Here is a 24,508-nt window from a genome sequence, read left to right as displayed (position 1 = left end):
AGCTGACCGAGACCGAGCGAGGTAACCAATAGTTACTATGAAAATAAAACACTCGTTTCTCCGCAGGATTGATCAGTACAGGCTAGCCTACTAAGGTTGTGTGCATTCTGTGTTTACAAAGGACGAGGTCGCATGATGGTTAATTGCAAGTCGATATTCAATTTGACTAGATATTATTATATAGGTAGAGTTGACAGTGACATGCAACAAACAGCCAGGTATGTTGGACAAATCGAAGGGTTACTACAAACATGTGATATAATTGACAATAATCCAAGGGGCTCGAGGTATAATTACATCTATAAGCGAGGCGACGTCAGTGATTGTCAAAAATTGCAAAGTAGAGCAGCCATGCTCACCAGCCAGCGCCAGAATGCCTCAAGCTTGTTCTTTGGTGGAGGTTCGTCATATGTATCAGCCTCGATTTGAGCTAGATCGCTCTTGAAGTCCATGTCCTCTGGAGCCACGGGCTTGGTGCGGTAGTAGATGCGAGCACCGACGTACATGATCGGCCAGACAATGAGAAGGATGTAGTTGGTGACGAAAGTTGCAGTGCTCCAGTTTCCTTTGAGGAAGACGCTCCATCCGCTGAACTAGAGAATGACGCAATAGTCAGTCTAAACATTATTTAGCGTGTGCGTTGAAATTTGACATACGAAACAGATGGTGAGCGTTGAGACTACTCCCCACCACGCTGCGTATGGTTGGAGGTTTGTGTGGTAGGGGAGTGTCTTGCGGTCGATGCCTTGGGCTTTCATGCCCTTGTAGAAGCGGAGGTACGTCACCGAAATACCGAACCACGTCATAAGACCAGCGACGGCTGTCATGTTGGAAAACCAGTCAAACACCCGGCCCGCACCCTGGGACACAGCCATGAAGGCGAGGAGCGAGAAAGAGGCGCAGAAGAGAACAGCAACGTAAGGCAACCCGTTGCGGGTGGTTTTGAGGAAAATCTTGGGCGCATTTCCTGACGCTGCAAGACCGTCTGTAAAGTGTGTCAGTTTTGACAAGTTGGCTCCTATAAACTTGTACGTACAAATTGCACGAGACGAAGTATACAAGTCACTAGATGAGGCGGACCATGCCGAGGTCAACAAACAGGCATTGATAATCTGTTTTGAATAGCGATCAGAAATTTCTGGTAAAAAATGAAATTCACGTGCGGCTCACTGAAGGTAGAGATTTAATTCCTGCTGCTTCGATAGCAATGACGAAAGGGGACTGGGCAGTTCCACTGTTCAATTTGAGTAATGGGTTGTTGGATGGTACAAGAAGACCGATGATGAATGTTCCACCGATGTAGAAAAGCAAGATACGGATGTATACTCGACGGATGGCCTTGGGCAAGGTTTTACGAGGATTCTTTGCTTCTCCAGCAGCAATCTAAGTGACGTTCGTGAGCAATTCATTCATCGAGATCAAGCCTAGAATATAACGTACAGCAACAATTTCGGTTCCAATGAATGAGAACGCCGCCTGCGTCATAACGGCCCACCAGCCAAGGAATCGGCCTTTAGCACCTGAGATGCCGTTATACTGAACGAATGGTCCAGGATTCTTCCAGTAGCGGAATCCAATGCGGTCATGGTCTGGGCCACCTCCCAAATCGATGACTATACCAAGAATAATAAGACCGGTGATTGTGATGACCTTGATGGACCTATAATAATGTGAGAATACGGGATCGGGATACCGTGCTGTGTACGCACGCAAATATGAATTCCGCCTCGCCGTAAGCACCAGCACCGAGCATATTAATGGTGAGAACGACGACAAGACACATGACGACCCATACTGAATCATTGACAGTATTATTCCAAAAGTTCATCAATAATGCAGCAGCGGAAAGCTCAGCTGGCAGGACGGCAAATGTCAGCAGGCGCGGTAAGAAATGCATGAAACTCAAGTACCAGGTGCTAAACAGTAAGAGGTCAGTAAATGTAAAAATTGAACGAGGAAGACGGGGACGTACAGACAATGGTCCAGTTATACCAGTAATTCCAACCCATGGCAAACGAGAACGCAGGGTCAATGAAGCGCTCGGCCAGCTTGATGTGACCACCAGGTATGGGCAGGAAAGCAACCTACGGAAATGAAGATGAGGGATATGATCTATGTCTGGGACGTGTAGCAAGCACACCATTTCTCCCAAAGTGATCATAACAGAATAGACAATGGAGCCCATGACGAGGTAGCCAAGCAATAGACCGACGGGACCTCCCCACGACAGAGAGTTCGCTGTTCCAACAAAAAGACCAGTACCGATGACACCGCCAATACTTGAAGGGGGTGAGGATTTGCCATAAGAAATCAGAAAAATCAACATACCTGATCATGGCGATGTGACGATTCTTGAGTTTACGCTGCAGGGTGTGGTGGGCTGGCCCCTGAATAGACTCTGTATCATGATCTGAGCCGTCAGAGAATTCGCCTTTGCTTGTGTGATAAGCAGTAGCATCTGTCTTTTCGGCGCCCATTGTGGTGAGCACTCGCGAGCGAGAAGGAAAGAAGGTAAAAGGGAAGAGATAAGCTTGACCCACCTACTCCGGCTCATAGATATACGAGCGTCTGGGGGGCGTGGCGGTGATCATTCTTGCTGTATCTAATAAAACATTTTGCCACGTCTGATAAGTGACATAACCGATTAACCGAATGGAATTAAGAAGGTCAGGTACCCCACCGCGGTAACAACTGTCAGCGGTTTCATCGCTCCTACCTCTCGAAAAATTATTCAGCGTGTTGCTGGAAGGGGTAGCATGCATATGCACAACTCCAATACTCCACACAGCCAAGGTACCGAACACGGTCTTCCTATTTTTCCCGGTCGTTGATAAACAGTCAGATTTGAAACACCAAGGAGGAGTACTCTATTAAGCGCCTCTCACTGATCGCTGATCGCGATGAGTGTGCGACAAAGTATGTCATGATTGAGATTGAGCACTGTGCAATTGTTTCTGAAGTAAAATATGAGTCGTCAGGCTCTGGTGATACATCAAAACTTACTATGAATCAGGAGTCAGATCATCATCACCGTCGTTTTGACCTTCGTGATCGAAGTTTGGATGGTGCAACCAGAGGCAACCAGTTGGCACGATTTCTGCCGGTTCAGTATAGTTGTGGATAGTATCTGCATATAGTGAGTCGCGACCTTCGCATTGGTGTCGGTTAATGTGGTTGCTATGTATCCGCGAGGTCAAGGACGGTTTGCGGCTCCTAGCAGTCCATAGAAGCATCAATGCATATGCATCAAGTATGTATCTCCATAGTCTCTCCTACTACGATGAAATCCTTGAAGCCAGAAATTCCTTCTACATTATCTCCATCTTGAATCAACATTTCCCTGGAACAGTGCCCTAGCAGATGGGCCAGAATTCGATTGCCTACCATGGGGACCGTCGATAATCAAAAAAAAATTGGACCGGTCTATTGATCGATTGTCATATCTTATTTTACTGATAGTGGCTGAATTCTGCAACTTGCCAAGGCTAAAACGGTCCCTAGCTAGATGTCCCTTCAAATTCATGGGCCCTCATACGACTGAGATCGATGGATCAGGTGATAGGTCACGGTGTGGAGGCGGGTGGAGGCATGTGGAGACTTGCTTACATAATTGTGATCCGGTGGTGCTGCGATCGCGGAAATGCCCACATTTGGTAATGATTGCCTGCGGTGCCTACGGAAGAAACCTGCAGTGGCAAGCGCAGTGGTGTCAATCAGAAATTCTGATAAAATCGGACAGTGCAGACTTTACGTTGGACTGCGCTAAGTAACAGCCTACTACAGCACACTCGGTCGTGCAAATTCGCCGCCTGACATTCGCAATGGACCTGGCGTCTGCTACTTCTCGTGTGCCTGTAAATGGCTCACCGCCTGGGCAGCACTTCCAGAGATCCGTATGTACAATACCGTTGCCTTCGGTCTCACGCGCTTCAGAGTCCTGTAATCCTGTAAATCATGAAGAGCTCTGTCATAAACATGTATGTAAGCCATTTTAATCACGGGCAACAGGGCCGCGCTGGAGCTAGCGGTGATCGCGAGTTATTATAATACACAGCTGTGCCATGCATGTAAGTAGGACAAGGAGACTCGTCCATTGGGCAACTATCGGAGCTCTCGGAATTCAATGGGAAATCCCGGGAAATCATCCATGTATCATGGCACTAGCCTGAGCCCAGGCTGTTGGCTGATTTTTTTTCCACCGCGCATGCCAAGGTATGCCAAGGTATGCCACCAATGACTTGAGAAGTTTTCACGTCACACGAGCAAATTTTGAAGGACCAATCATGCAGAGTTGACAGCTTCCGAAAATCGGTCTCGACAAGCTTCTCGGGGCAAAGTATTTCTCAATTGAATCATATCAGATTACACAGAAAGTCGAAAACCGAAAAACCGGGTATGAGTAAGGCAAACGCCACGAAATGTTCCGAGATAATTCAATGCGACCAGCCCATTAATGATCCCATCCAAAGGGACAGACCGCGCCATGATGGTGGAGTGAATTCGATGCCCGGCGCAGGATATGAAGGCGAGCAATGCCCAGCCAGATGACCGTCAGGCAGAGGGTTGACATTTTCTGCTTGGTAGCTGGCCCCCGATGACCCAGGGTCTGATGGGCGGAACAGGGGTAGTTTACTGAATCGACCACTGATGCGGGTCTTCTTGCGAGGTAGAGGAATAGTGCTGCCAGTATCAGCGACACGGGCCTTCTTGCGAGGTGGAGGAATAGTGCTGCTAGTATCAGCGACAGGCACTGCAGGATTAGGGGAATTTGTCGGAGGCAGCAAGTTCTGAACTGGATCATCGTCTCTTCGTCTCTTTAGGACCCCTCGGCGGGGTGCGACTATGACAGCCTGTTTGCGGGCATTCTGCACGAGCTCGTGTTCTGCCAGCTGCAAGATCCTGGGCCCTTCTGGTATATCTTTGCGCTCGTTCATGTGGAGCAACGTAGAAAGCGTGCGATCTCCTGCCTTCATTGGGATACCTGACAGGTTGGGAACATCTGCACAGCTTGCGATGTACGCGTTCTTCACGTGCTTCAGGCTGAGATAGCGCTCACGTTGATGTGACTTTTCTATATGGTGGACGTATGGCGAGTATCCGTCCCGATCCCGCTCTCGGATTAGGTTCCCTCGTGCTATGCCTCTACGTTTCTTGACTAGCAGACGATGACGAATCGTGTTTATTGGTGAGACCTCGCCCTTCTCGACCAGTTCAGCATGGGGAAGTCCGGCCTCACGACAAAGCTCAATGTTTTGTTGCCGAATACGCTCGGCGGTCTGGGAGAGAGGTCGGACACGGACGGGAGCGGGAGGAACTTCATCATCATCCGGGAGATCTGAATACCACATGTGCACGTGGTCACGAGGATTGACCCAGGGCATTGCTGGCATTGAATGATTATTGCGGGAGACACTGGTAGACGATGAGGGTTCTGATTCATGACGAACGCGTTTTGAGGGTCGTGAGTCGAGTGAAGCGAGAGAGGCGTGGGGGGAGGGGGAGGGGGAAGGTTCTCTAGAACGCTTGCGCCTAGGAGATGAGGGTGACGATTCCTGGACTGCAGTCGATGATGTCGACGGGCCCGCCTCAGATGCTTCTGCCCTGCCTCCAATCGAAGGTAGTCGTGAAGAGGCCCGGTCAGGACATGGTTCTGCCAGAGTTTCGAGGAATGTCCGAATAGCAGCCTTCACCTCGTCTGTGCTCTGTCCAGGAACAACAATGCGTGCTGGAACGGCATCTGAACCCCTAATCCAGGTATCCTGCAAGTCATCAGGGTGAACAGGCGGTTCTATCTTTTCCTCCTCAGGCTCCTCTTCATAAGGCGGAATATACCCCGTGCGAGCCCCCTGGGTTCGACGCTTCCACAACTCATCTCTCCGTTTGTTTCGCTTGGTACGCTGTACGAAAGCTTCCGTCTTCTCGCATTCACGCGCACGCGCACCATGGAGGTCAAGCTTGAATGCAAGCAACCGTTTCTCGAAATGGAACTCTTCATCCTCCGCCTTCTCTAAGCCCACGGAATCGTCAGGATTGGTACTTCGACTCAGCTGGAAATCGATGAGTGTTACGGCACCATCCGCACCAACGAGAACGTGGCGAAGTTCAATATCCCCATGGAGGATACCTCGCGAATGCAGCATTTCAAGTGCTTCCATAGCACGCTCCTTGAGGACGTCGGGCATGCTCGGAGAGGCCTCCATCCAAAAACTTTGATGGGGTAATTCCATGGCAATGCTGATCGCCCCTGGCAAGATGTGGACACCAATGATGCGAGGAACAATAACGCCTTGTAGGGGCTTCAGGTATTCTTCTGAGCTGTAGAGTGTCATCTGAAAGATAGACGCTCAGTATACGAATGACATGCATGATACACACACACCTCAGAATGAAATCCGATCCAATCCGCTTGCTTTTCCAGATTCCATCTATGTGAATATTGAGTAAATGATAATCATCGCTTAAGACATTTCCTTACCGTCGGCTGATAAAAGTGATCTTTCGTCCGGCGATAACTCCGGTTTGTACGTAGGCTGAGCACATCGAGCCCTCTAAACCATCGTGAGTAACAGGAACAGAGATGAATCCACGACAAACGCACGCCGTAGGGATAACAACGTCTCTGTTTGTTGGATATCTTCGCCAGCTGCCCACGCACATGGACCGTGTGGCACATAGATTGGCATATCCTCAGCCGATTTTCCACGCGCTGAAGACTCGGGTTGCAAAGTAGATGATCCTTCCGCAGTGTCCTCCTCCATATCGCCCCAGTCCACCATTGCTGCACACCTCTCTACATCTTTTTGCCGTGGCGTTGTACGTCGAGTAGGATTCAGGAAAGTTGGAGGATGATAGGGCGCAGTGAGAATCTCGAAGAACTGTGAGGTGTGGTCTATGCATGATGGCACGTTGTAGTCGCGTGGAAAGATGGATGGTGCGGCGTATGTAGGGAGTCCATTTGCTGACTTCTCGCTATAGCAGCTTGGACTCGGAGATGGTGTCCGAGAGTGTGATGAGGTTGTGTCTGCCTCCGGTTGGGACGTTTGCTGTCGTCCTAAGGTCATGCTGAAGCAAGTGCGATGAGGGTAAGGAGGGAAGCGGAGTGGTGATGCTGGAGGAAGTGATATGTGGTTTGCATTGTCCAAATATGTTCTGCCTTATAATACGGCTGCCAAAGCGTGAGTGGCCACAGCGTCAAGCGTGTCCACACCGCTTCGACGGCATTGTTGTGGTTTGGACCATCCTCAACACTTTCCTTTTTCGGACAAAGCGATGTCCACCGTAGTGACTGCCTTTGTTCTTCGTCGTACGGAAGCGGACGAAATGAAAATTATATACAAAACTACAGTGACTATAGGTACAAAATAGAGAAGACATGTCTGTACAATAATATCATAAACTATCTGAGGTACAAATCCGTAGAATAAGATTGCGTACCATCCAGTACACTTGTGGGTGGACTTACATCATAATGCTAGGTTCTGTAACACATCATCCAATGGAATCTGGAGTCATAACGCGAATGCCCATCCGCCAGGCATACTTAGTTCACGGGATTTTTTGGACATCAAGAGGCGCTCAACGCCCGGGTCGACCGAGTGCTTCAAGTCCCTTGGGGGCATCACAGATGCTTGTGATGGCAGCCGCGGAAGAGAGTAAAAATAATGTGGCCACGAGCTGAGGTCCGGTGCGGATACAGGCGATGACGTCTTCTTCGGCACAGGTGCTTTGACAACTTCGTTAACCGTGGCGTCGAAAGGCACTGCTGCACGGTAATCACGCAGTCCGTGGCAAAGCGCGTCGGGTGATCCACCTGGAGTGTGGGCATCACAACCCAGAACACCACAAACCATTTCCCCATCTCCGACACCTAAGTCCAACCAACTACCCATCATCTCGTATTCTTCCAATGACATCCCAGGAAACTCGCGTGAAGAAGTTTCAGAGGTGGTGTGCCGTTCAGCTAACCATGCAGCTAGGGTAACAGAATCTGATGATACAAGACTGTCCAACGATGTTCGTGAACCAGAGACATCCTCGGTCCGAGAGCCCGGGGACACAGGTGATGGGTTCTCCGCGAACGCCATATAGTCACCCCCAGATGGGTCCGGTTCATCACCACGATTCATCGTTTTTACGTCTGCACGTCCACGGGAGAGTTTCGGGACCTTGCCAATGCGCGTGACAACACTCTTGACATTCTTTAGGCCACTCTTAACCGATTTCTTGAAGCTCTTCCACGAACTGGAACGTTTTTCCACATTCGTGTGAGTTTCTGTGGTAGAATGCGAGCCCCATGGCTCTGGTGCGACAGCTCCACTACGCGAGCAAAGGGGTGACATGGGTGGTTCTGGCGTCAATGGGCGAAGAATGCGATGCCGTATATCAGATGGCCATGGAACATAAGGACTATTCGGATGGTGGAAGGCGGGGACCCAATGCGGTCCTTCGTAAACTTTGGTGTTCTTAGTTTTACGAACAACCACTCGTCGAGTGGATGCAACGTGGCTAGATGAATGGCGGAACAAGATAGTGGCTGGGAGAGAGTGGGAAGACTTTTTACGACACTGATTTGCAGGCGGGGACGTTAACGAATGGGTGGTTGAGAAATTGAGGAAGGAAGGTAGTTGCAGTGTGGATGCAGATGGCAGAGGAGGAAGGGGGCGAAATGACTCAATATTGCGCTGTGAGCGGTTTACGCGAGTAACGGGTTGGTCAGGAGGAACAAGGTTCTGCTGCTGCCCGCGGGTCTTCTCAACAGCGGCAGGCTTTTCCAATGATTTGCACTGTGTAGTTGAGAGAGCGTGAGGCAGCTGGATTAACTATTCAGTAATATTCAAAGGCCAGCCCGCGGGCAGGTTTTTTAATTACATACAGCATTATTCACCAGTACTGTCTTGTCCGTAAGAGGTGGACGATATGCCCGCTGGGCCTTGCGCTTTTTGACCTTCTTGACCTTAAGGTACGGCTCACCGTCGAGGGCACATGTTGATACTGCAGAAGCAATTTTAGAAGGAGCGCTGATCTTCAAGATCATATCGTCGAGTCCAGCAAGACGTCCAGAATAGTGAAACATGATTGAATGAATGAATGACGAGGGGTAACGAATGTTCGTGATTAGACGGAAGAAAATCAAATGAATGAGGGCGCTAGTAGCTCATCAGGCTGGGGCGTATAAAAGAAATACAAGGTATAGCTAACCAAATAACGCGTACACAGGAGACAAAAGGACAAATGTCAATCTATACTATTTATAGAAATTATGTAACAATCACAATTTTACAATGTAATTGAGGCGATCGCGGCGGAAGCAATTCCATGTGCAAACTCAACGAGTCTCCGCTGAGTTGTCCTCCCACGCCTGTGAGTTTGATATTAATACTGACAATCATGCAAGTCTTTTCCAGCTACACGCACCTCGAAAAAACGACGTCTAATAGTCACACTTACCCCCCTACAGCTTGTAAGGTTCAACGTTTGTAGTTTAGGGCAGTTGTCGACAACAGAAAAGAGACCAGCACCTGCAGCACGTGAAGCCCAAGTTAAACTGTAAGATAACACGTCCACCTACTGCTTATTTTTGTGCCCGCTAGTTCAAGCGCCACAAGATTTGAACAACATGCCAAATAAGGTGCGGCTTCATCGTCCACACCAGTGTTGTTGAGAATGAGTTGTTCGAGTCTGGGTGGTTGATTTTCATCGTCTTGCGGAAAGAGGCCAGCGAGATGACGGGACTGTAGGTGATGCACACCTGACAAGTTGAGGTACTAATACAGAACTCAGACGTGGTATAGCTCAAAAAAAACTGTAGAACCAACCTTGCATTTCCTTCCGACGCATCGAATGAAGTATTCGAGGGCGGCTCCACCACCACGAGAAGCGACCCCTAGTTTTGTATTTCCGACCAAACTAATCTTTTCGAGTTGCCCAAAATCCTTCAACACGTCTGTCAATGAATCCAGCGTTTGGTCCGTCATCGTCATCGCAGAGGTATTCCCAATAGCTACCGAAGACCCTTGCCCACCGCCAAGGGCCCCAAGAGCGAGAGATTTCAGATGAGGAAGACTAGAGATGAGCGCCACAACATCGGTGCTGCAAATCGCAGTGGATGTCAAGGACAGCTTCTCAATTCTCGCCTCTGCTAACACAACCGGTAGTGGTCGGTGGACGTGCGTGAAGGAGAGGTCCAGCCGAGTGAGGTTCGGACAGCGGGCCAAGAAGGAATAAATTGAGCTTTCTGAAAGGCCCAATTGACGTAGTTTCAATGTACTCATATTCCTCAGCATGAAACTATCATCTTGGAATACCGCAGAAGATAATTTGGCAAAGGTTGCGTCGGTCTAAGCTGCAATAAATCAACTGTTTACAAAAGTTCAAGCTACCCACCCAGTTCGGTATCCCGGCGAGCTTCAGCACCTTAAGGTCAGAACAAGCTTTAAGGAGTGGGACGAGTGCCACGGGCGGGACGGTAGTGTAATTAAAGTTGACGGTTGAAAGCAAATGGCAAGACCGTGCGGCGGCTTCCGCAGTGGCGGACCCCACTTTAGCGCAACCACTGCAGAGAATGAGGCCCTCCTGACCGCAATCGTAAATTACACTCACCGAAGAACCAAGACTTTGAGGGACGGCACGGAAGGCAGGATAGCTGCGAAGACAGAGTCGGCGAATTTAGCGAATCCCGTAAGGTGCAGCTCATGCAGTGAATTGCCAGCATAAGCAACTTCCAAAAAGGTGATTCTATTTATTACTGGGATGTCGCTGGTCAATACGATCGACGGGCCTCGTAAAAAGTACTAACAGAAGATGAGCAACATATCAGGAAGCAAGGAATATACATACGTCAATTATCATTGTATTGGTAAGTATTTGTGGACAGGAGGATCTCAGCATGGCGAACAGTTTGGGCACCAAATTGTCAGGCATAAGTTTCAGCCACTTGAACGTGTTTTCCCAATCATCACGAGTTTCGTGTAGTGCCTGCAGGTTTGCGACAAAGGAGCGTGCACATAATGCGGAAAGATTAGGTATTGAGCCAGTAGACAGCAAAGAGCGAGTGGAAAAGGCAGATGCTGTGGAGATGCCCGATGCTAGATTGACCTGGTCATCCTCATTTTCTGCACCAAAGGCAGGGACTCCTCCCCTCCGTCGTTTTGCAACTCGTCGGGAGGGTTCCGCCTTCCGTTTCGACATGAGAGTCGAGTCGACAAGTCATTAAAATTGGAGGATCGGAACCGTCACTTGCGTCACATCCTATTTAAGTAATTATCCCACAAGTGGTATACACCTAAGTCTAAGTACTTTACGACCCAAATACCAGGATCTAATGGTGCCCGACACGCCCATCGAGGAGTATTTATCATGCCAGACTCCAAAACCAGAAAACAGACAACACAGCCCCAATAAATCCTACACTGACTCTCCATAGCACCCTCTCCATTGACTTCATGAACGGTGCCACCACTGGATATCCCAACCCAGAAAAGACCATGCCAGGCACTCGCACAAGAAGTTGGAGCATGTTGAAGGGAACCGGAAAATAATAAGGCTCATACTGGACAAGGGCTTTCACAAATGACTTGCGTGCGTGCAACCCGATTTCTCGTGAGAAACGATCCCATCTACTTGTTGAGGCGGTTGATGATGCCAATGTCGGGAACATTGCCGAGGTCGTGCCGAGTGCTCCCAGTAATAAGATGATGACAGCGATGAAGAGGATGAAGAATGAGAATCTGCTATCCATTGGAGCTACTTCCATAGAATTCGGTAACACTGACAGGGTGTCGACGAGCGAGGCGGACACGAGGAATGTCGCGAGCAATAGGACTGGAAAGAAAAACAGGGTGACCGGTATGATGATGCGGGTTGCACCGTGCAAAAGCAACGTAGAGATAGGTATGGCATTCTCGGGCTTCACCGCGACGGGTAAGCTGGGAGAGTTAGGGAGGTGGAGGAGAACCAGCTGGTGTAGGAGAGCAATGTTAAGCACAGAGAATGAGACGTTTCCAGGTATAGGGACAGATGGAAGAGTCGTAATGAATGCTAGGAATACAAGCATCGCTGGCGGAGTATGGATTGACCACCGTCGAGTGAGGGATGCAGCAGACATGAAAGTGAGAATCATCTCTCGAGTGCCTTGCTCGTTTTGTCCCAGGGTTATGTGGAAGTGTGGTGGATATAGCAAATAGTGGATAAGTGAACCCATAAAGACCAGTCGGCCCAAAACATCAATGAGATGCAGAACTCTGTCGGTGGTGTGAGGATTGCACATCGATATTCATATCTGCAGCCACGCACCTGGGTGTCGAAAGAGCATCAAAGTGTTCCATTAAGCTTAAGCCGCGATCCTGAGCGTATTGGGCTCTCATCCCATACTTCCAACACTTAATGACTACGGCTTCTACGACGGGGTGTGTGAGAAGCTCTGGAGGAGTATGTTCCTTCGTCAACATATCCATCACTGCTCAGATATGAGTGTGAATCATTAATTCAAGATACTGCGCTCGCCTCTCGTAGTCGCGTGCCCCGTATCTTCCAGCGGGAAGGCTGTCCAAAATATAGTTTGGATGGCGGAAGAACTACTGTGATTCATGAGGAATTGGTCCAACATCTCGCTAGCACGTCGTCCGGTGTCCTCAGCAACAGCCAAAGCACCTCTAGTATGCTGCCAGTTTTCCCAAATATCTGAAGAGTCGTTTAGGACATTGTACTGTGATTCATTGTAGTGTAGTTGGACGAGCAACAGAAATGCAATCCGTTCAGCGTCAGATGGAAACGTATATTGCGAATCCAATGTATCATCGGCGTTCGAGCCCCCCAACCGGTACCGACGCACCGCAGGAAGTACAGCAGGACGATGCTCCATGACACTTATATGTGACCCTGATAACAGAGGTGTAGCTTCGTCGGCCTGCAGTGTTCCGTTCATGAGAGTTAATGGTAACTGGACACGTTTGTTGTGACTAACAAACACAACCATACCCTAGTATTGACATGATGTACTAGATCGTCAGACCACGACTCCTCTCGAGCTTCACCAACAATGAGCGCGAACATACCATTACTACAGACCATTGAACCAGATGATCCGTCGACGGTGCAGGCTTCATCTAGACTCGGAAACACTACATCCAACGCCCGACCTCCGGTAGTATTGACACCTACCAATAATATGGCCTCCACTCCAGCCGATGCAGAATCAGGTTTGCATGTCCATAGAATGTTCTTTTGTTGTCTTCAATAACAACTTACAGGCATTGCTAGTATATTGAGACAGGTCTGAATCCACAGCAACGTGTTGACTTGTTCGACTGACTCTCCGCTGCAATCAGTCTGCACACCCTGCAGCTTTGTTTTGCCTTTATTTCTTCAGGACATCCGCCATCACTGTGTACATATTATGTGGACTGTTGACAAGCAATTATGTCCTTTCCGTGAGTGACAGACCTTTCGCATGTCTCGTTCCTTACTGAGTGCGCATAGACGGTGGTGGTAGTGGTCTTACTTGCAATGGACTTCTGGAATTGTAGAGTAAGCTTTTGCGAGGCTCATTCTCTGACAACAGACTAAGATGTGCAAAGAACGTTGCTGGACGTACCCTTGTTGGTCTGCGTTTCTGGAACCAGGTGGACGACGATGGGGAGAGCTATTGGGTATTCGAGAGCAGAGACGTACGAGAGAACTTATATTTTTTGCTGCTAACTGTCTCATTCGTCGCTACCAGCCATCAAGACCAGCCAATCCGGTGGATGCTAAGTGCGTCTCATTTTCATTGACAATGGTCAAGTTTGGCCTAACCATATGGCGTGGATAGGATGTTCTGGGTAAGCCAGAACTTCTGACATTCATGCTTCTCACCTGCACATGCGACTTTGCAGATAGCCCTTTACGTGTTTCCAGCACTCTGGTTGCTGCTCTTCGTAGTCTCCGTCATCCGTTTCAGCCTCTCGTGAGTTAGAATAAAGCGTTTCATTCAGCTTGTTGCTTAATATGCCAGGTTTGTTCCCATCGTGGTTCTAGCCCTTGTCTTCAATCTTACCAATGCCGTTGGATTCACCTATGCGTCAGTGTTATTTATTTTGTTGTTTTATTTTGGAATGCTCAATGCTTAGAAACGCCACTTCCAGAGACAGAGATGCAAAACAAAGATGGGCCAATGGTATTGCATCATCTGGATGGAATATGGGAATGGGGGGCATAGGCGGGCAGATTCTGGGCGGAGCTATGAAGAACAGTTTCGGGAGATTGTTCGGATGAATGGATCATTGAAGGATCATTCGTCATACTTGATTCCAAAGGCCAGTGTGATATAGCTGATGATGTTACACAAGTGCGAAAGTTGCAATAATAAATGCTGACAGTCCAAAATGAAAACAATGAACACGAAGTTGAAAGCAATGAATGCGAATGTGAAAACAGGGACAAAAACGAAATGCGAATAACTGCCTACGTAACAGATCAAAATGGGTGATACAACATGCGTCATTTATGCCTTTCTGCCAACGCATTCATGAATGAAAGGAAACAGGGTCACAGACCTATCATTTATTCCAACCCAACCCAACCTCGAGCATCGACACGGGAATACGCCGTTGTCGGCGCCAATGAAGTCCCGACGCCAATGAAAGACCTCACACGACCATGAGAGCGGGAGGTGGATACTCGAGGGGTGTGTGCCGATGGGAATGGGTAGGCGATGTTCTGTACATTAGATGTTACAGTCATAGTGGATGGCGTGCGCAATGCGGTCGTGACATGTCTGGGCGAAGGTGGAAAGACAAACAGAGTCTGAGAGGGTGTCGCAGCGATAAGCTGTCGAGGTGGGGTAATTTTCGGGGGAAATGTAAATTGAGTGGTATTTCCGCGGAGTTTGAGCGGGGGTGGCGCTGGTTTACGAGCCGGCGTCCGGCGACGGGTACGAGGTGTCTCTTGACTATCTTGCACAGCAATGGGTGTGATTGGGGATGGGGGAACTGGGGGTAGTATGCCCAACGGTGGCGGTCGCCGCTTGCCCTTGCCCGCAGGGAAGTTGAAAGTCGATTGCACTGCCGTAGCTGGAGGTGGATGAATATTGAACGCAAGTTTCGTTGCAGGTGCAGAAGGCACAGGATCAAACGATTTGCTTCGTAAGGATGGGCGATGGAGTGGAGCTTTACAAGACGAAGGTTGAGTACTAGGTTCGCTTGCGCCAGGAGATTCGCTGGACAATGACAAACACGGACTTCTTCGGGGTTCGGTGGCTTCATCAAAGCCCCCACCAATTCCTAAGAGCTCTTGCTCTTCATCCGCTTCAACCAAATCCTCGCTCAGGACGCTGCCGGTGGTATGGATGCTGGCAACTGAGCCAGTTCGCTTGCGCCCATATCGGCTACGCCACGCCGGACCCATGCCCACCCCCGATGACGAGGCAACGGAGGATACCGAAGGTTTCCTTGCTATTATGCGTTCTTCCATAGCCCGGTCGAGATCTTTAGCCTCCTGTTGGATAACATCGTCTCGGTCATCCGTTTCATCATTACCGTACGCGTTACGGCGACGACCCCACTCCTTTTCTTCTTCACTGATGAAAGAAGACTTGTCTGATTCAGCGGGCGAGGGACCGCCACCTTTGAGGGCCTTTTCATATTCCAATAATTGGTAAATGAGACTAAAATTAAAACCGCATTGAAATCGAAGACAATGTGGCAAGAATCGAGGCTTGCTTACGACATATTTGGACCAACGTGCTTACTTTTCTCTTTTACAAACGAGTATGCGGCTTGCATGCCTTTCAGCTGCCACACCTCAGGGGGTACGTTAGGTAAACACATGGCAGCGGCGCGCATGACAAGAGCGATGACCATTGTGGCCGAGCGAGAGATACCGCATTGACAACTGCACGTGACATGAGGGCTATGGATCCAACACATCTACGAAACTACGCACTGGATGAGTACGCCTTCTTGACGATTCAGTGCAGCATCTACAAAAGCCATAGCTGTAGGAAATCCTTCATGAACGAGATCTGCCTGTCCGTGAGACCAAGGCAACTTCAAGTAATGCATGCCTGGACGCCCAGATGGAATATGAGCAGGGTAATATGTCGAAGCCGTCGATTGCATTGCCTTGGATGCGTTGTAACTAAGATTGGGAGTAGATGCGAAGGGTCGAAGGGGTTGCGCAGCAGAAGAATCAAAGGGTGATGTGACTTCTTTTGCAACGTTGAGGATCGCTTTGATCCGGCGCTCCAGGAGGCCTTGCCAATCTCGCGCATTGTCCTCAGAACCAAGCCAGATCCCGGGAAGAATTTGGATGGGACCATTCGTATATGGTGCTGTGGGAGAGCCATCTTCATCTGTTCGATGAAGGGCAGTCGTTATAGCAGTATTTGGCAAGGAGAGGACAGATGGCCGTCTCGGACGAATACTCTGGTGGACGTCTTGCTGTGTGTCGACAGCGCTGAGAGTATCAGAGAGTGGTGAGGCGAGAGAATTTGAGGAAGATTGAGCCGATGGAAGATTAATTGAGAGATTTTTCATGTTTCTGAGGGACCTTGGTTTTTTATGTGCAAGAAGCTGAGGGCTTGATGCGGAATCGGAAGCGGAAGAATGGGCAGATGGAGAGCTAGCCTCGTCGGTTGCGAGGACTATAAGGGGACTGTGTTCAGCAGGAGTGTCAATGCGGAGGGCTGTGGGGGGACATCTTTTGCGTGTGGTCATGGATGACGCCTGGACCAACTGCGGTAAATATTGAATTTTGGTAGATTGCATGACAGGAGTCAAAGATATGAATTACACGACCAGCGTGTCACCTTGCCTGCAGGCGCGATAAGATTGATCAAAGAGAGAAAAGATCCCCGTTGCCTATAAAAATCAGTAAAAGAAACGATGATACAGAAAGAAAAGAAAATAAGAATTTAAGATGGAAACCGTCGGCAAAAGACGGATGATAGCTAGAGGACAAGGGAGTAGAAGGGGAAGACAAAAGTTATGTTGGTTACTTACATAATCGATTCTTTGTATTTGTTTGGTTAGCCTTGTGGTCGCAGTATTCACAGCCCATCGTGATGCACCACTAGTGGCATCACTACTGTGCGGAACGTGGTATCCTCCTTTCCGATCGCTTATACCGGGTCCGCTACATTAATTTTACCAGATAACGTCGGCGGACGTTCAACGTTCATGTATTTCAGTTCCGGAACTTCTACGAACACGACCAGATCTCGAGACAAGTCTTCTCAAAACACTGACCTCTCGGCTGAGGAGCTCCTTCAAGCTCCACGCATTTCGAAGCTCAAAGTCCGTCCGACTGCGGCGCATCGATCCGATCTTATTGCCAATATCCAACATGCGTTATCACCCAATCTCCTTTCTTCACTTAGACGCCCTCCAGATGAATACTTGAGATGGACAAGTTCATCTCCTCGCCAACCCCCGAGCAGTGTCCATACTATCCGTTACCACTCACCCTAGGCCAATAATATAACTTTTATTCTACGTTATTCTACTTGGAGATCACGCGTCACCAGCCGAGTGGCCTGAACTACTCAGCCAAGGCCTGCCAAGGCTCGTCGCTTGGGGCAAAGATGGCCGTGTCCGAGGCTCCGGTGCATGTTAATTCATGATTATCAACTACATGTTGGGCGGCGGCGTGGATTTCTGACGCTCCACTTCTCCTTAACTCAGGCTCTGGGATCCATTGCACGATCAAGATCAAGTATCTTGACGAGAGCCCGGCGATCGCAGAGTACTCGTTGTTCGGCGCTATATGAAGCCGTTGAAACTTGCACCGTCAAGTCAAATTTCTCTTCAAAACCACTATTAGCTCCGCCTTACCCGTACGCCGTTCAAGTTAGCTGGCATGTGGACTCTATAGTCCTGGGACCTGCAGGACACTTCCTGGCAGAGTTAAAATCAATCAACAGTTCATGGGTTCTCGACCGCTTACTTTTTTCTAGGTTATTCCCATGTTCTGATTCTCAAGTTCGTTGGGATCACACTGGCACACTCATATTATAAGTGTTTTCCCTAGTGCTCGAAGATAGAGTATCGTGAGGACCAAGTCTGGTTCAGCATTTCTCTTAGTTCCCTGCTCAAAGAGAGGACCAAGTCTGGTTAAGCATTTCTCTTAGTCCCATATGTATATGTAAGCTGAAACAGTAGTACGAGACAGCAGGTTACTATATAGAGTTAACCCTCTCGGAAGCTTTTACGTGTCGTTCCTAAGTTGACGTGTTACTTGTGAAACCTTGAAAATGAACTCCCAGCAAGCTCTGTTTGTTGTCTCGTTCCTTTCGACGCTCTCTATCCTTGTATTTAGCTTTCATTGGCTGCGAGAAAGGCTCAGAGAAGCTGGTTACGACGTCTCTCGTCTTATACTTATTGGATTAGAACCAAAACTCGATACTACCCAGTTCTCTGACGATACCAGCAGGACTCAAATGGCGTTCGGAATCGACAGTTCGTACACACAAGTGATCGCTTTGGCACTGGCCGTGGCCAGCAGCGCGTTCATCTTTGTTAAATTCGGGTCTTCGTCCAGTGCGTTCGCGGTCTGAATGGCTGTTCATTCTCACTGGCATGTCGTCTTTCTGCTAATTGCGTTACTAATGTAGAACGGAAGCCGGTACTGAACCCCCAAGTTTGGCAAGAGTTCTCACTCAAGGAAAAGATCGTGATATCGCCCAATACCGCCATGTGCGTTCAATTGCGTGTCCTTCATGCTAACCATGAATGACCGCTTGGCCGCATAGCTACCGATTTGCCCTGCCTCACCCGCAGGATGTCCTTGGCCTGCCCATTGGACAGCATATTTCGGTTTCGGCAGAGATTAACGGAAAGGATGTCATGCGTAGCTATACCCCGACCAGCAGCGACGACAACCTCGGCCACTTCGACCTTCTGATCAAGGTAAGTCGCCGTTTTCACTTGAGACTTGGACAGCAATTCTTATTCGGGCTCCAGGCATATGAAAAGGGCAACATTTCGCGCTACGTCTCTCTTCTTAAGATTGGCGACAAGGTCCGCATTCGTGGCCCGAAGGGCGCCTTTAAGTATACCCCCACGCTTTCTCGCGAGATCGGTATGATTGCGGGTGGTACCGGTATTACCCCCATGCTACAGATCATCCGTGCTGCCTTGAAGAACCCCGAAGACACGACGAAGCTCAGCCTCATCTACGCCAACGTTAACTTTGAGGACATTCTTCTGAAGAAGGAACTTGATGCTCTCGCTGCGGCCCATTCCAACCGTTTCCAGGTTTACTATGTACTCAACAATCCTCCGCAAGGCTGGACTGGTGGCACGGGTTTTGTATCCAAGGACCAGATCGAAAAACACATGCCTTCGTCAAATCATGATATCAAGGTTCTCATGTGCGGTCAGTCAGGAGTTCGTTCTTACACGTTACAAGTGGCTGATGATTATCATTCAGGTCCACCACCGATGATAGCTGCTATGAAGTAAGCGGAATTTATATTTGACTTTGACCAACTATTAACAGATACTTTCTAGAAAACATCTTGCGGAGCTCAATTACGATGCTCCTCGCACAATCAGCAAACTGGAGGACCAGGTAATTAAGCGTCAGTTAAACGCTGATGTTCATCTGCTGATATCAATTCGCAGATTTTTGCTTTTTAGATAAAATTGAGTTTGCCTTGAGTGAATTTGGCAATGTAATCAGATTCATAGAGTTGGGCTTTGGTTTGATACCTACCGGGACGTGAATTGAAGCGCGGTTTAGGAGCAAACACCTCGTCGAGCTGCAAGTGTAGTGGCGGAAGGCACAGACCGTCGATCATTGATTCAATGCCTAAACCACACGACATCATGCTTTTTTTATGCCTATATGAGCTCAGGTAGCTATAGGCGAAGTATCTTGCAGTAAAAAGTTGGGTTCAAGTTGGTTGGACTGCATGGCCGCCACTGAAGCGAACCCACGTTGCAATCATGATCGCCATGATGCAGCCTAACGCAAACCAGCTCCCAAGCCTCGCTCCTTGATACCTTAACCTATCGATATATCAGCACCAGTGCTCAGCTAGCACTGCACTGTCACAGCTGTGCTTCGGTCAGCATTCATATATTCATATTGAATCAGATTCAGCTTACAGATCTCGTGATTCTTTGTTGCTTGACTGTCTGTGACATCATCACCTTTCAGACCGACGGTCGGACTAGGCGACATGAAACAGTCCCTTGAGTACACGAGCATCCTCTGTACCCGACTATCACTATCTCTCATACCATTCTAATATTTTCCATTGCCAAATGTCCAAACCCATCCTGTACACATTCGGTCATTCGGTCTGGGCTGCCGCGCCAGAGCTTGCCTTGTGAGCTTCGGTTTTCCAGACATATGCGCTATGTCCAAGCTTGAACGCTAATACCATCCTAGGATCGAGTTGGGATATACTCAGGACGATGTCGAGAAGAAGGTTGTGAACCTTGCAGAGGGGGAGAATTTCGCTCCTGCCTTCCTGGATATTGTATGTTTTCATCCTACGAAAATATTGACCGCTAATCACTCTACCAGAATCCCCAAGGGACAGTGCCGACCCTCGAAGCCGGAGGAGAGGCATACACCAGTACCGCTAAAGTCACATCGTACCTCGTGGCCCATGCTAGTAACCGTGCCACCGTCGCCCCTGGGACTGAGTTCATGAGCAAAATTCACCAAGAGCAATACGACCCGAATTTCCCCTTGCTGTCAGCCGTAAGACACATTCCTAGCAAATAGAGTATGTCTCATTGATAACTTTCAGCGCCACGAGGACGAACTACGAAGCAAAGCGTCTGGACATTCTATGACGTTCGTCCAAAACCGTAAGTACCGCAGAGCTACCCCTGTACCTAGCCCACCTCATCTGCCCTAGGTCAAAACGCATTGTCAAAGCACTCAGGAACCCCCCAAAGCGTTGATCACCGGAACTTTTATGACGCAAAGGTCGCTGAGAATGGCAAGGTTCTGTCGATCTACCAAGCCAAGGCACCAGAGAACGTCAAGAACGGCTTCTTCGAAATTTCTAGGGTTCATTGGGACACCTTGAAGGCCTTCATTCTAGACGAACTCCCTGACATCCTTCCGGAGAGTGGTTTCCTTGGAGGCGACATACCCGGTGAAGATGACTTCCATCTTGCAGCTTGGCTGGCACGCATTGTCTTTGCCGCTGGTGGAGGAGACTCAAGCAGAGATGGGGTGCATTCTATTGAGAAGGAGCTGGGCAAGCCAACTCCGGAAAGAGTTGTGTCATACTGGACAGCATGGAGCAGGAGGAAGAGTTGGCAAGATGTGTATGCCAATGGACTGCATTGAATGCGTATCCTAGATTGTGGATCGATCAGATAATTTCATAATATGCAGCGGTGAACTCAACCGCGCGCTATGAGGTGCAAGATTTACCAATTCTTCGAAAAATCAGTGATATATGAGATTGACATCGAAGATTCATACTCCTACTGTGGCCATTGGCCAGCTGCACTATTCAGAGATCGTCTCTCGTTGATGGCGATTGCCCTGCGAAGGTTGTATTATGCTGGTATAAATTAGGTGGCATGTGGATATGCTTGAAAGTAGTTGCGTGCAATATATTTAAGTACGGCAGGTGTTATAGAAATATCCAGCTCTAAGCGATCCATGCGATATAGAGTTAGTGGACATGGACCGGCTCTGGGTCATCTAGGACGTAGCCTTCATGACATCAAGTTTTGCTTAGTATTGATTTGCATCCTGGACTCTTCCAGCATCTGCGACCTGCACTCCCGCAAACTGTGTGTGACGATAAGTACGACGTTTTAAGACAAACACCGAAATGATACGCACATATGTAGAATGGAGCCGACAGCATCCATTCCCCGCTGGTATTCTTCTTCCGTCGGTTCCCTGTCCACCGTTCGCGCAAGTTGTATGGCTGAATCGTAGTAGTGCAATTCTGAGAGGCCTTCTTCATCCTTTGGTAAGAGCGGTAGGAGAAACCTGAAATGATGCAGCATGCGTGCATGGGGCTTCAAAATTGGATGACTGGGTATAACGAGACGTGCTCCGGCGTCTGACCAGATCAAAGCCACATAATTTGCGGAAGTAGTGTTGCTCACCAATTTCCGCGATCGTATCAAGAAGAGCGCGTCGAAAACGAATACCGCTAAGTATGGTGCCTGCCGTGCGTTTGGAAATCCACGATCAGAAGAACCTAATCCCATGCTTACCTGGTCGGCCCCACCCGCTGTGAACTGTGTTGCGTGGCTGGGATTCATATGACACCAAGCAAGAACGCGCAAATTCTTGTGAAATATACTCATGAACGGGCTTATAGGTATTCAGAGCTACGCCTACATGTGGAAACTCGATATGACGCACCTGAGGGACTTCGCTCCTAGCGATCGAGAGGTGCGTCTTCGAAATCCTCTGCAATCGGCGACGCACCGCAATTCGCCGTTTTACACAGAAGGCGATGGATATGATGCACTACAGGTAATTGAACAATGCCATCAAGAAAGGCTACCTACATGTCGCGAACAAAGCTTACCACGAGCACGTATGTCGCTGCAATTATCACAGCATCCCCGTTGTTCGTCCAAGACCTGAGTGGTGAAGTTCTGACTGCTTGTGACAACAATGCAGCACATGATATGGCAAAGAAACAACCGGTAACGAGAACGAGGAGCGCATAACAGATGTCAGAGATCCAAGCCCGCGCTCGAAGTGATAGTTTTCGCATTCAACTAAGGAGTGGACAACGGTTCATTGCTTATTACGTAAAGCCATAGCAGGTTATAGCTTGTAGGGCTCGGACGTTGCTGGAACATGACTACTTCTACGGAACCGCCTTACTATCTCTTGGTCTCCCATTCATCTCTTCAGCACAGCTCAGGTCTTAGTTCCAGTTCCCTCGTGCACGCAAGCGTAGAATATCGCTATGCGGATGACTCGCCTTTGATACTGTTGTCGCGTCATCCTGACGAGCATGTCCTTGTGCTGAATCATGATCCAGCGAAGGGAGATATACCAACAGTGCAGAGCACTTCTAGTCATATGGCTGTGACGGGCGTTAAGGTGTCCGTGGCACCTGGCGCCAGCGCCAACGAGGACCACAGCACGAACGACAATATGTATGTTTTAGAAGTTGCGTCCACTTCTGACGACCAGTAAGTGGCTCACTTTTGCCAGTCAATTTGATAAGACCTTAGTGTTACTCCTCAGCTTGAGCATGGAGTCATCCCATGCCTACTTGCAGAATCCTCAAGCAATAGTCGCTCGATTCAAACAGAGGTCTGCTCAATTTAATTGTCGCGTCTCTGGCTCTGATCTCCACAGAAATGCGGTCCTGCGTTGCGTCTTCGATTATCCCGGAATCGGAAAGGCTGGTGATATCCTACCATCTCGGTCTAGCTCACGTCCCAAGTCACCGGGTCGCTTGACGTAGATTCACGCATGTAGTACCACAGTTACTTCTCCCCCTCTATGAGAGAAATGTAGGAATCTATACATCATCGGCGTTTATTGCCTTTACCACCTTTCCGTTGTTGAAGCGTTGAAGGGCCTGCATTGGACTTTACAACAGGCGTGTTTGCTTTCGATTCCTCGCCAGCAGAATTTGCAGAAAGAAGAGCAGATAGCCTGTTGTAGATAGGCATGTCAACTCGTGGGTTGCATAAAATGGTTACATACCCTCTGGGATCACCACTTTGGATGGACTTCTCAGCCTTCCCTTGCTGTCCTTTCAGTCCGTCAAGTGTTTCTGGGTCCAATTGTTTCTGCACCAGCATGAGGACAGAAAGCAAACCATATACGCATCAAGCTCACCATGATGTAGGGCATTGCTAGCATCATCACGCCAGTCAATACCATGATCATCATCATTGGACTCTGGAACATCCCCAGGAGATTGAAGGATTCGTGCGGCGAGAAGTATCTGTTCTTGTGACGGGGAGTCAGCACAATTGGGTAAGGAAGGTTAAAGGAGGCCGTCGTAAGGAGAGGAGTGCCGAATATGTACGGCCGGACTTCTGGCAGAGGTTCAGAAGGAGAGACATCTATCCGAACCTAGGAGTCTATGAGCACTGCTCAAAAACAGCAAGGGAGGGCTTACGTGGTCAAACGAATAATCACGGGATAGTACAGAGAGAACATATGTCCCTTGGGGAACATCTGGTCTGCGCAAGTTGGAGGTGGGAACGTGCTCCAGTGAAACGCAGCCTTACATTGAAAAGTTTCCATTCCGTGTCACGCGTCCTGACATCTTTCCTGCATCGAGAAGAACCTTGGCGGATGAAAGCGCATCGTAGTCTGTTTGCTGCGATCTGAGGTGTTTGCCACGCATTTCATACATCTGAAGACTCACTAGGACACAGTTTATTCCACTGTATATATCCTTGCAGCTCCGCAGCCAATATGATACTGGAGAACACAATAAGTGACGTAGTAGAGGCAAAGTAATGAGACTTACCTCGACCACGAGAGGAGGAGGCTCAACAACGAAAGGGTGCGCACCATATGCATCTTGTTACTATTGACGCGTCAAACGCTTGGCGGCTGA

The 24,508-nt window shown here is 48.9% G+C and overlaps 12 protein-coding genes across 12 annotated transcripts; 4 read left to right on the top strand and 8 right to left on the bottom strand.

Annotated features, from left to right (window-relative positions):
- Positions 1–133: 133 nt before the first annotated feature.
- Positions 134–2,533, bottom strand: DEU56DRAFT_816362 (amino acid permease). The gene is made up of 11 exons (XM_041353841.1): positions 2,329–2,533; positions 2,141–2,279; positions 1,973–2,084; positions 1,911–1,916; positions 1,710–1,854; positions 1,441–1,660; positions 1,171–1,383; positions 1,037–1,112; positions 657–985; positions 360–593; positions 134–299 (listed from the first exon to the last, which is right to left on the bottom strand). Exons 1-11 carry the CDS (start codon positions 2,475–2,477, stop codon positions 294–296), a joined length of 1,629 nt encoding a protein of 542 aa, XP_041206149.1. The 5' UTR covers positions 2,478–2,533; the 3' UTR covers positions 134–293.
- A 1,752-nt stretch (positions 2,534–4,285) lies between these two features.
- DEU56DRAFT_489537 (uncharacterized protein) lies at positions 4,286–6,508 on the bottom strand. The gene is made up of 2 exons (XM_041346468.1): positions 6,476–6,508; positions 4,286–6,425 (listed from the first exon to the last, which is right to left on the bottom strand). Exon 2 carries the CDS (start codon positions 6,327–6,329, stop codon positions 4,434–4,436), a length of 1,896 nt encoding a protein of 631 aa, XP_041206148.1. The 5' UTR covers positions 6,330–6,425; positions 6,476–6,508; the 3' UTR covers positions 4,286–4,433.
- A 694-nt stretch (positions 6,509–7,202) lies between these two features.
- DEU56DRAFT_489535 (uncharacterized protein) lies at positions 7,203–9,199 on the bottom strand. Its single transcript, XM_041346467.1, has 2 exons — positions 8,873–9,199; positions 7,203–8,810 (listed from the first exon to the last, which is right to left on the bottom strand). The coding sequence occupies exons 1-2, from the start codon at positions 9,071–9,073 to the stop codon at positions 7,509–7,511; spliced, it is 1,503 nt and encodes a 500-aa protein (XP_041206147.1). The 5' UTR covers positions 9,074–9,199; the 3' UTR covers positions 7,203–7,508.
- Positions 9,200–9,325: 126 nt separating this feature from the next.
- Positions 9,326–11,187, bottom strand: DEU56DRAFT_872414 (RNI-like protein; the record flags this gene model as incomplete). The annotated part of the gene is made up of 7 exons (XM_041355780.1): positions 9,326–9,358; positions 9,415–9,518; positions 9,569–9,764; positions 9,816–10,337; positions 10,384–10,552; positions 10,600–10,790; positions 10,837–11,187. The coding sequence occupies 7 exons, from the start codon at positions 11,185–11,187 to the stop codon at positions 9,326–9,328; spliced, it is 1,566 nt and encodes a 521-aa protein (XP_041206146.1).
- Positions 11,188–11,216: 29 nt separating this feature from the next.
- On the bottom strand, positions 11,217–12,524 carry DEU56DRAFT_816337 (uncharacterized protein). Its single transcript, XM_041353840.1, has 2 exons — positions 12,292–12,524; positions 11,217–12,239 (listed from the first exon to the last, which is right to left on the bottom strand). The coding sequence occupies exons 1-2, from the start codon at positions 12,450–12,452 to the stop codon at positions 11,354–11,356; spliced, it is 1,047 nt and encodes a 348-aa protein (XP_041206145.1). The 5' UTR covers positions 12,453–12,524; the 3' UTR covers positions 11,217–11,353.
- A 436-nt stretch (positions 12,525–12,960) lies between these two features.
- Positions 12,961–14,361, top strand: DEU56DRAFT_816333 (uncharacterized protein). The gene is made up of 10 exons (XM_041353839.1): positions 12,961–13,196; positions 13,248–13,270; positions 13,326–13,427; positions 13,477–13,524; positions 13,575–13,664; positions 13,718–13,749; positions 13,808–13,817; positions 13,872–13,942; positions 13,991–14,056; positions 14,121–14,361. Exons 1-10 carry the CDS (start codon positions 13,037–13,039, stop codon positions 14,248–14,250), a joined length of 732 nt encoding a protein of 243 aa, XP_041206144.1. The 5' UTR covers positions 12,961–13,036; the 3' UTR covers positions 14,251–14,361.
- DEU56DRAFT_816328 (uncharacterized protein) lies at positions 14,362–16,943 on the bottom strand. Its single transcript, XM_041353838.1, has 3 exons — positions 15,919–16,943; positions 15,700–15,867; positions 14,362–15,640 (listed from the first exon to the last, which is right to left on the bottom strand). The coding sequence occupies exons 1-3, from the start codon at positions 16,740–16,742 to the stop codon at positions 14,539–14,541; spliced, it is 2,094 nt and encodes a 697-aa protein (XP_041206143.1). The 5' UTR covers positions 16,743–16,943; the 3' UTR covers positions 14,362–14,538.
- Positions 16,944–18,186: 1,243 nt separating this feature from the next.
- Positions 18,187–19,882, top strand: DEU56DRAFT_489085 (NADH-cytochrome b5 reductase). The gene is made up of 7 exons (XM_041346464.1): positions 18,187–18,512; positions 18,587–18,668; positions 18,725–18,881; positions 18,936–19,350; positions 19,405–19,432; positions 19,485–19,545; positions 19,599–19,882. The coding sequence occupies exons 1-7, from the start codon at positions 18,227–18,229 to the stop codon at positions 19,611–19,613; spliced, it is 1,044 nt and encodes a 347-aa protein (XP_041206142.1). The 5' UTR covers positions 18,187–18,226; the 3' UTR covers positions 19,614–19,882.
- DEU56DRAFT_489271 (uncharacterized protein) lies at positions 19,846–21,376 on the top strand. Its single transcript, XM_041346466.1, has 6 exons — positions 19,846–20,043; positions 20,137–20,308; positions 20,371–20,461; positions 20,509–20,688; positions 20,738–20,798; positions 20,849–21,376. The coding sequence occupies exons 2-6, from the start codon at positions 20,244–20,246 to the stop codon at positions 21,286–21,288; spliced, it is 837 nt and encodes a 278-aa protein (XP_041206141.1). The 5' UTR covers positions 19,846–20,043; positions 20,137–20,243; the 3' UTR covers positions 21,289–21,376.
- A 1-nt stretch (position 21,377) lies between these two features.
- DEU56DRAFT_489219 (uncharacterized protein) lies at positions 21,378–22,731 on the bottom strand. The gene is made up of 6 exons (XM_041346465.1): positions 22,499–22,731; positions 22,330–22,437; positions 22,179–22,278; positions 22,068–22,127; positions 21,796–22,021; positions 21,378–21,741 (listed from the first exon to the last, which is right to left on the bottom strand). The coding sequence occupies exons 1-6, from the start codon at positions 22,688–22,690 to the stop codon at positions 21,666–21,668; spliced, it is 762 nt and encodes a 253-aa protein (XP_041206140.1). The 5' UTR covers positions 22,691–22,731; the 3' UTR covers positions 21,378–21,665.
- Positions 22,732–22,741: 10 nt separating this feature from the next.
- On the top strand, positions 22,742–23,797 carry DEU56DRAFT_890385 (uncharacterized protein). The gene is made up of 4 exons (XM_041356281.1): positions 22,742–23,117; positions 23,173–23,241; positions 23,287–23,726; positions 23,776–23,797. Exons 1-3 carry the CDS (start codon positions 22,777–22,779, stop codon positions 23,393–23,395), a joined length of 519 nt encoding a protein of 172 aa, XP_041206139.1. The 5' UTR covers positions 22,742–22,776; the 3' UTR covers positions 23,396–23,726; positions 23,776–23,797.
- Positions 23,460–24,471, bottom strand: DEU56DRAFT_872408 (uncharacterized protein; the record flags this gene model as incomplete). Its single annotated transcript, XM_041355779.1, has 7 exons — positions 23,460–23,589; positions 23,641–23,726; positions 23,776–24,015; positions 24,062–24,125; positions 24,174–24,258; positions 24,314–24,369; positions 24,419–24,471. 7 exons carry the CDS (start codon positions 24,469–24,471, stop codon positions 23,460–23,462), a joined length of 714 nt encoding a protein of 237 aa, XP_041206138.1.
- Positions 24,472–24,508: the final 37 nt, after the last annotated feature.

The sequence above is a fragment of the Suillus clintonianus genome (genome assembly GCF_016758775.1).
Source record: "Suillus clintonianus strain FC179 chromosome Unknown DEU56scaffold_61, whole genome shotgun sequence".
NCBI lineage: Eukaryota > Fungi > Basidiomycota > Agaricomycetes > Boletales > Suillaceae > Suillus > Suillus clintonianus.
This window is presented reverse-complemented; position numbering and strand designations above follow the sequence as displayed.

Coding starts and splice junctions, on each gene's coding strand:
- DEU56DRAFT_816328 (XM_041353838.1), bottom strand. CDS start 16,742: ATGCAATCTACCAAAATTCAATATTTACCGCAGTTGGTCCAGGCGTCA. Junction 15,868..15,918: donor CAAGAAGGCGTACTCATCCA/GTGCGTAGTTTC, acceptor TGTCACGTGCAG/TTGTCAATGCGGTATCTCTC. Junction 15,641..15,699: donor CACGTTGGTCCAAATATGTC/GTAAGCAAGCCT, acceptor TTTTAATTTTAG/TCTCATTTACCAATTATTGG.
- DEU56DRAFT_816333 (XM_041353839.1), top strand. CDS start 13,037: ATGAGCGCGAACATACCATTACTACAGACCATTGAACCAGATGATCCG. Junction 13,197..13,247: donor TCCAGCCGATGCAGAATCAG/GTTTGCATGTCC, acceptor AACAACTTACAG/GCATTGCTAGTATATTGAGA. Junction 13,665..13,717: donor GGGTATTCGAGAGCAGAGAC/GTACGAGAGAAC, acceptor CGTCGCTACCAG/CCATCAAGACCAGCCAATCC.
- DEU56DRAFT_816337 (XM_041353840.1), bottom strand. CDS start 12,452: ATGGATATGTTGACGAAGGAACATACTCCTCCAGAGCTTCTCACACAC. Junction 12,240..12,291: donor GATGCTCTTTCGACACCCAG/GTGCGTGGCTGC, acceptor CACCACCGACAG/AGTTCTGCATCTCATTGATG.
- DEU56DRAFT_489271 (XM_041346466.1), top strand. CDS start 20,244: ATGTCCAAACCCATCCTGTACACATTCGGTCATTCGGTCTGGGCTGCC. Junction 20,309..20,370: donor GCCGCGCCAGAGCTTGCCTT/GTGAGCTTCGGT, acceptor ATACCATCCTAG/GATCGAGTTGGGATATACTC. Junction 20,799..20,848: donor TATGACGTTCGTCCAAAACC/GTAAGTACCGCA, acceptor CATCTGCCCTAG/GTCAAAACGCATTGTCAAAG.
- DEU56DRAFT_489219 (XM_041346465.1), bottom strand. CDS start 22,690: ATGCGAAAACTATCACTTCGAGCGCGGGCTTGGATCTCTGACATCTGT. Junction 22,438..22,498: donor CAGCGACATACGTGCTCGTG/GTAAGCTTTGTT, acceptor AATTACCTGTAG/TGCATCATATCCATCGCCTT. Junction 22,279..22,329: donor CTAGGAGCGAAGTCCCTCAG/GTGCGTCATATC, acceptor AATACCTATAAG/CCCGTTCATGAGTATATTTC.
- DEU56DRAFT_489537 (XM_041346468.1), bottom strand. CDS start 6,329: ATGACACTCTACAGCTCAGAAGAATACCTGAAGCCCCTACAAGGCGTT.
- DEU56DRAFT_890385 (XM_041356281.1), top strand. CDS start 22,777: ATGACTACTTCTACGGAACCGCCTTACTATCTCTTGGTCTCCCATTCA. Junction 23,118..23,172: donor GCGTCCACTTCTGACGACCA/GTAAGTGGCTCA, acceptor GTTACTCCTCAG/CTTGAGCATGGAGTCATCCC. Junction 23,242..23,286: donor GTCGCTCGATTCAAACAGAG/GTCTGCTCAATT, acceptor TGATCTCCACAG/AAATGCGGTCCTGCGTTGCG.
- DEU56DRAFT_489535 (XM_041346467.1), bottom strand. CDS start 9,073: ATGTTTCACTATTCTGGACGTCTTGCTGGACTCGACGATATGATCTTG. Junction 8,811..8,872: donor CAGTACTGGTGAATAATGCT/GTATGTAATTAA, acceptor TAGTTAATCCAG/CTGCCTCACGCTCTCTCAAC.
- DEU56DRAFT_489085 (XM_041346464.1), top strand. CDS start 18,227: ATGAACTCCCAGCAAGCTCTGTTTGTTGTCTCGTTCCTTTCGACGCTC. Junction 18,669..18,724: donor ATATCGCCCAATACCGCCAT/GTGCGTTCAATT, acceptor TTGGCCGCATAG/CTACCGATTTGCCCTGCCTC. Junction 18,882..18,935: donor ACTTCGACCTTCTGATCAAG/GTAAGTCGCCGT, acceptor TTCGGGCTCCAG/GCATATGAAAAGGGCAACAT.
- DEU56DRAFT_816362 (XM_041353841.1), bottom strand. CDS start 2,477: ATGGGCGCCGAAAAGACAGATGCTACTGCTTATCACACAAGCAAAGGC. Junction 1,384..1,440: donor TTGGAACCGAAATTGTTGCT/GTACGTTATATT, acceptor AACGTCACTTAG/ATTGCTGCTGGAGAAGCAAA. Junction 594..656: donor CAACGCTCACCATCTGTTTC/GTATGTCAAATT, acceptor GTCATTCTCTAG/TTCAGCGGATGGAGCGTCTT.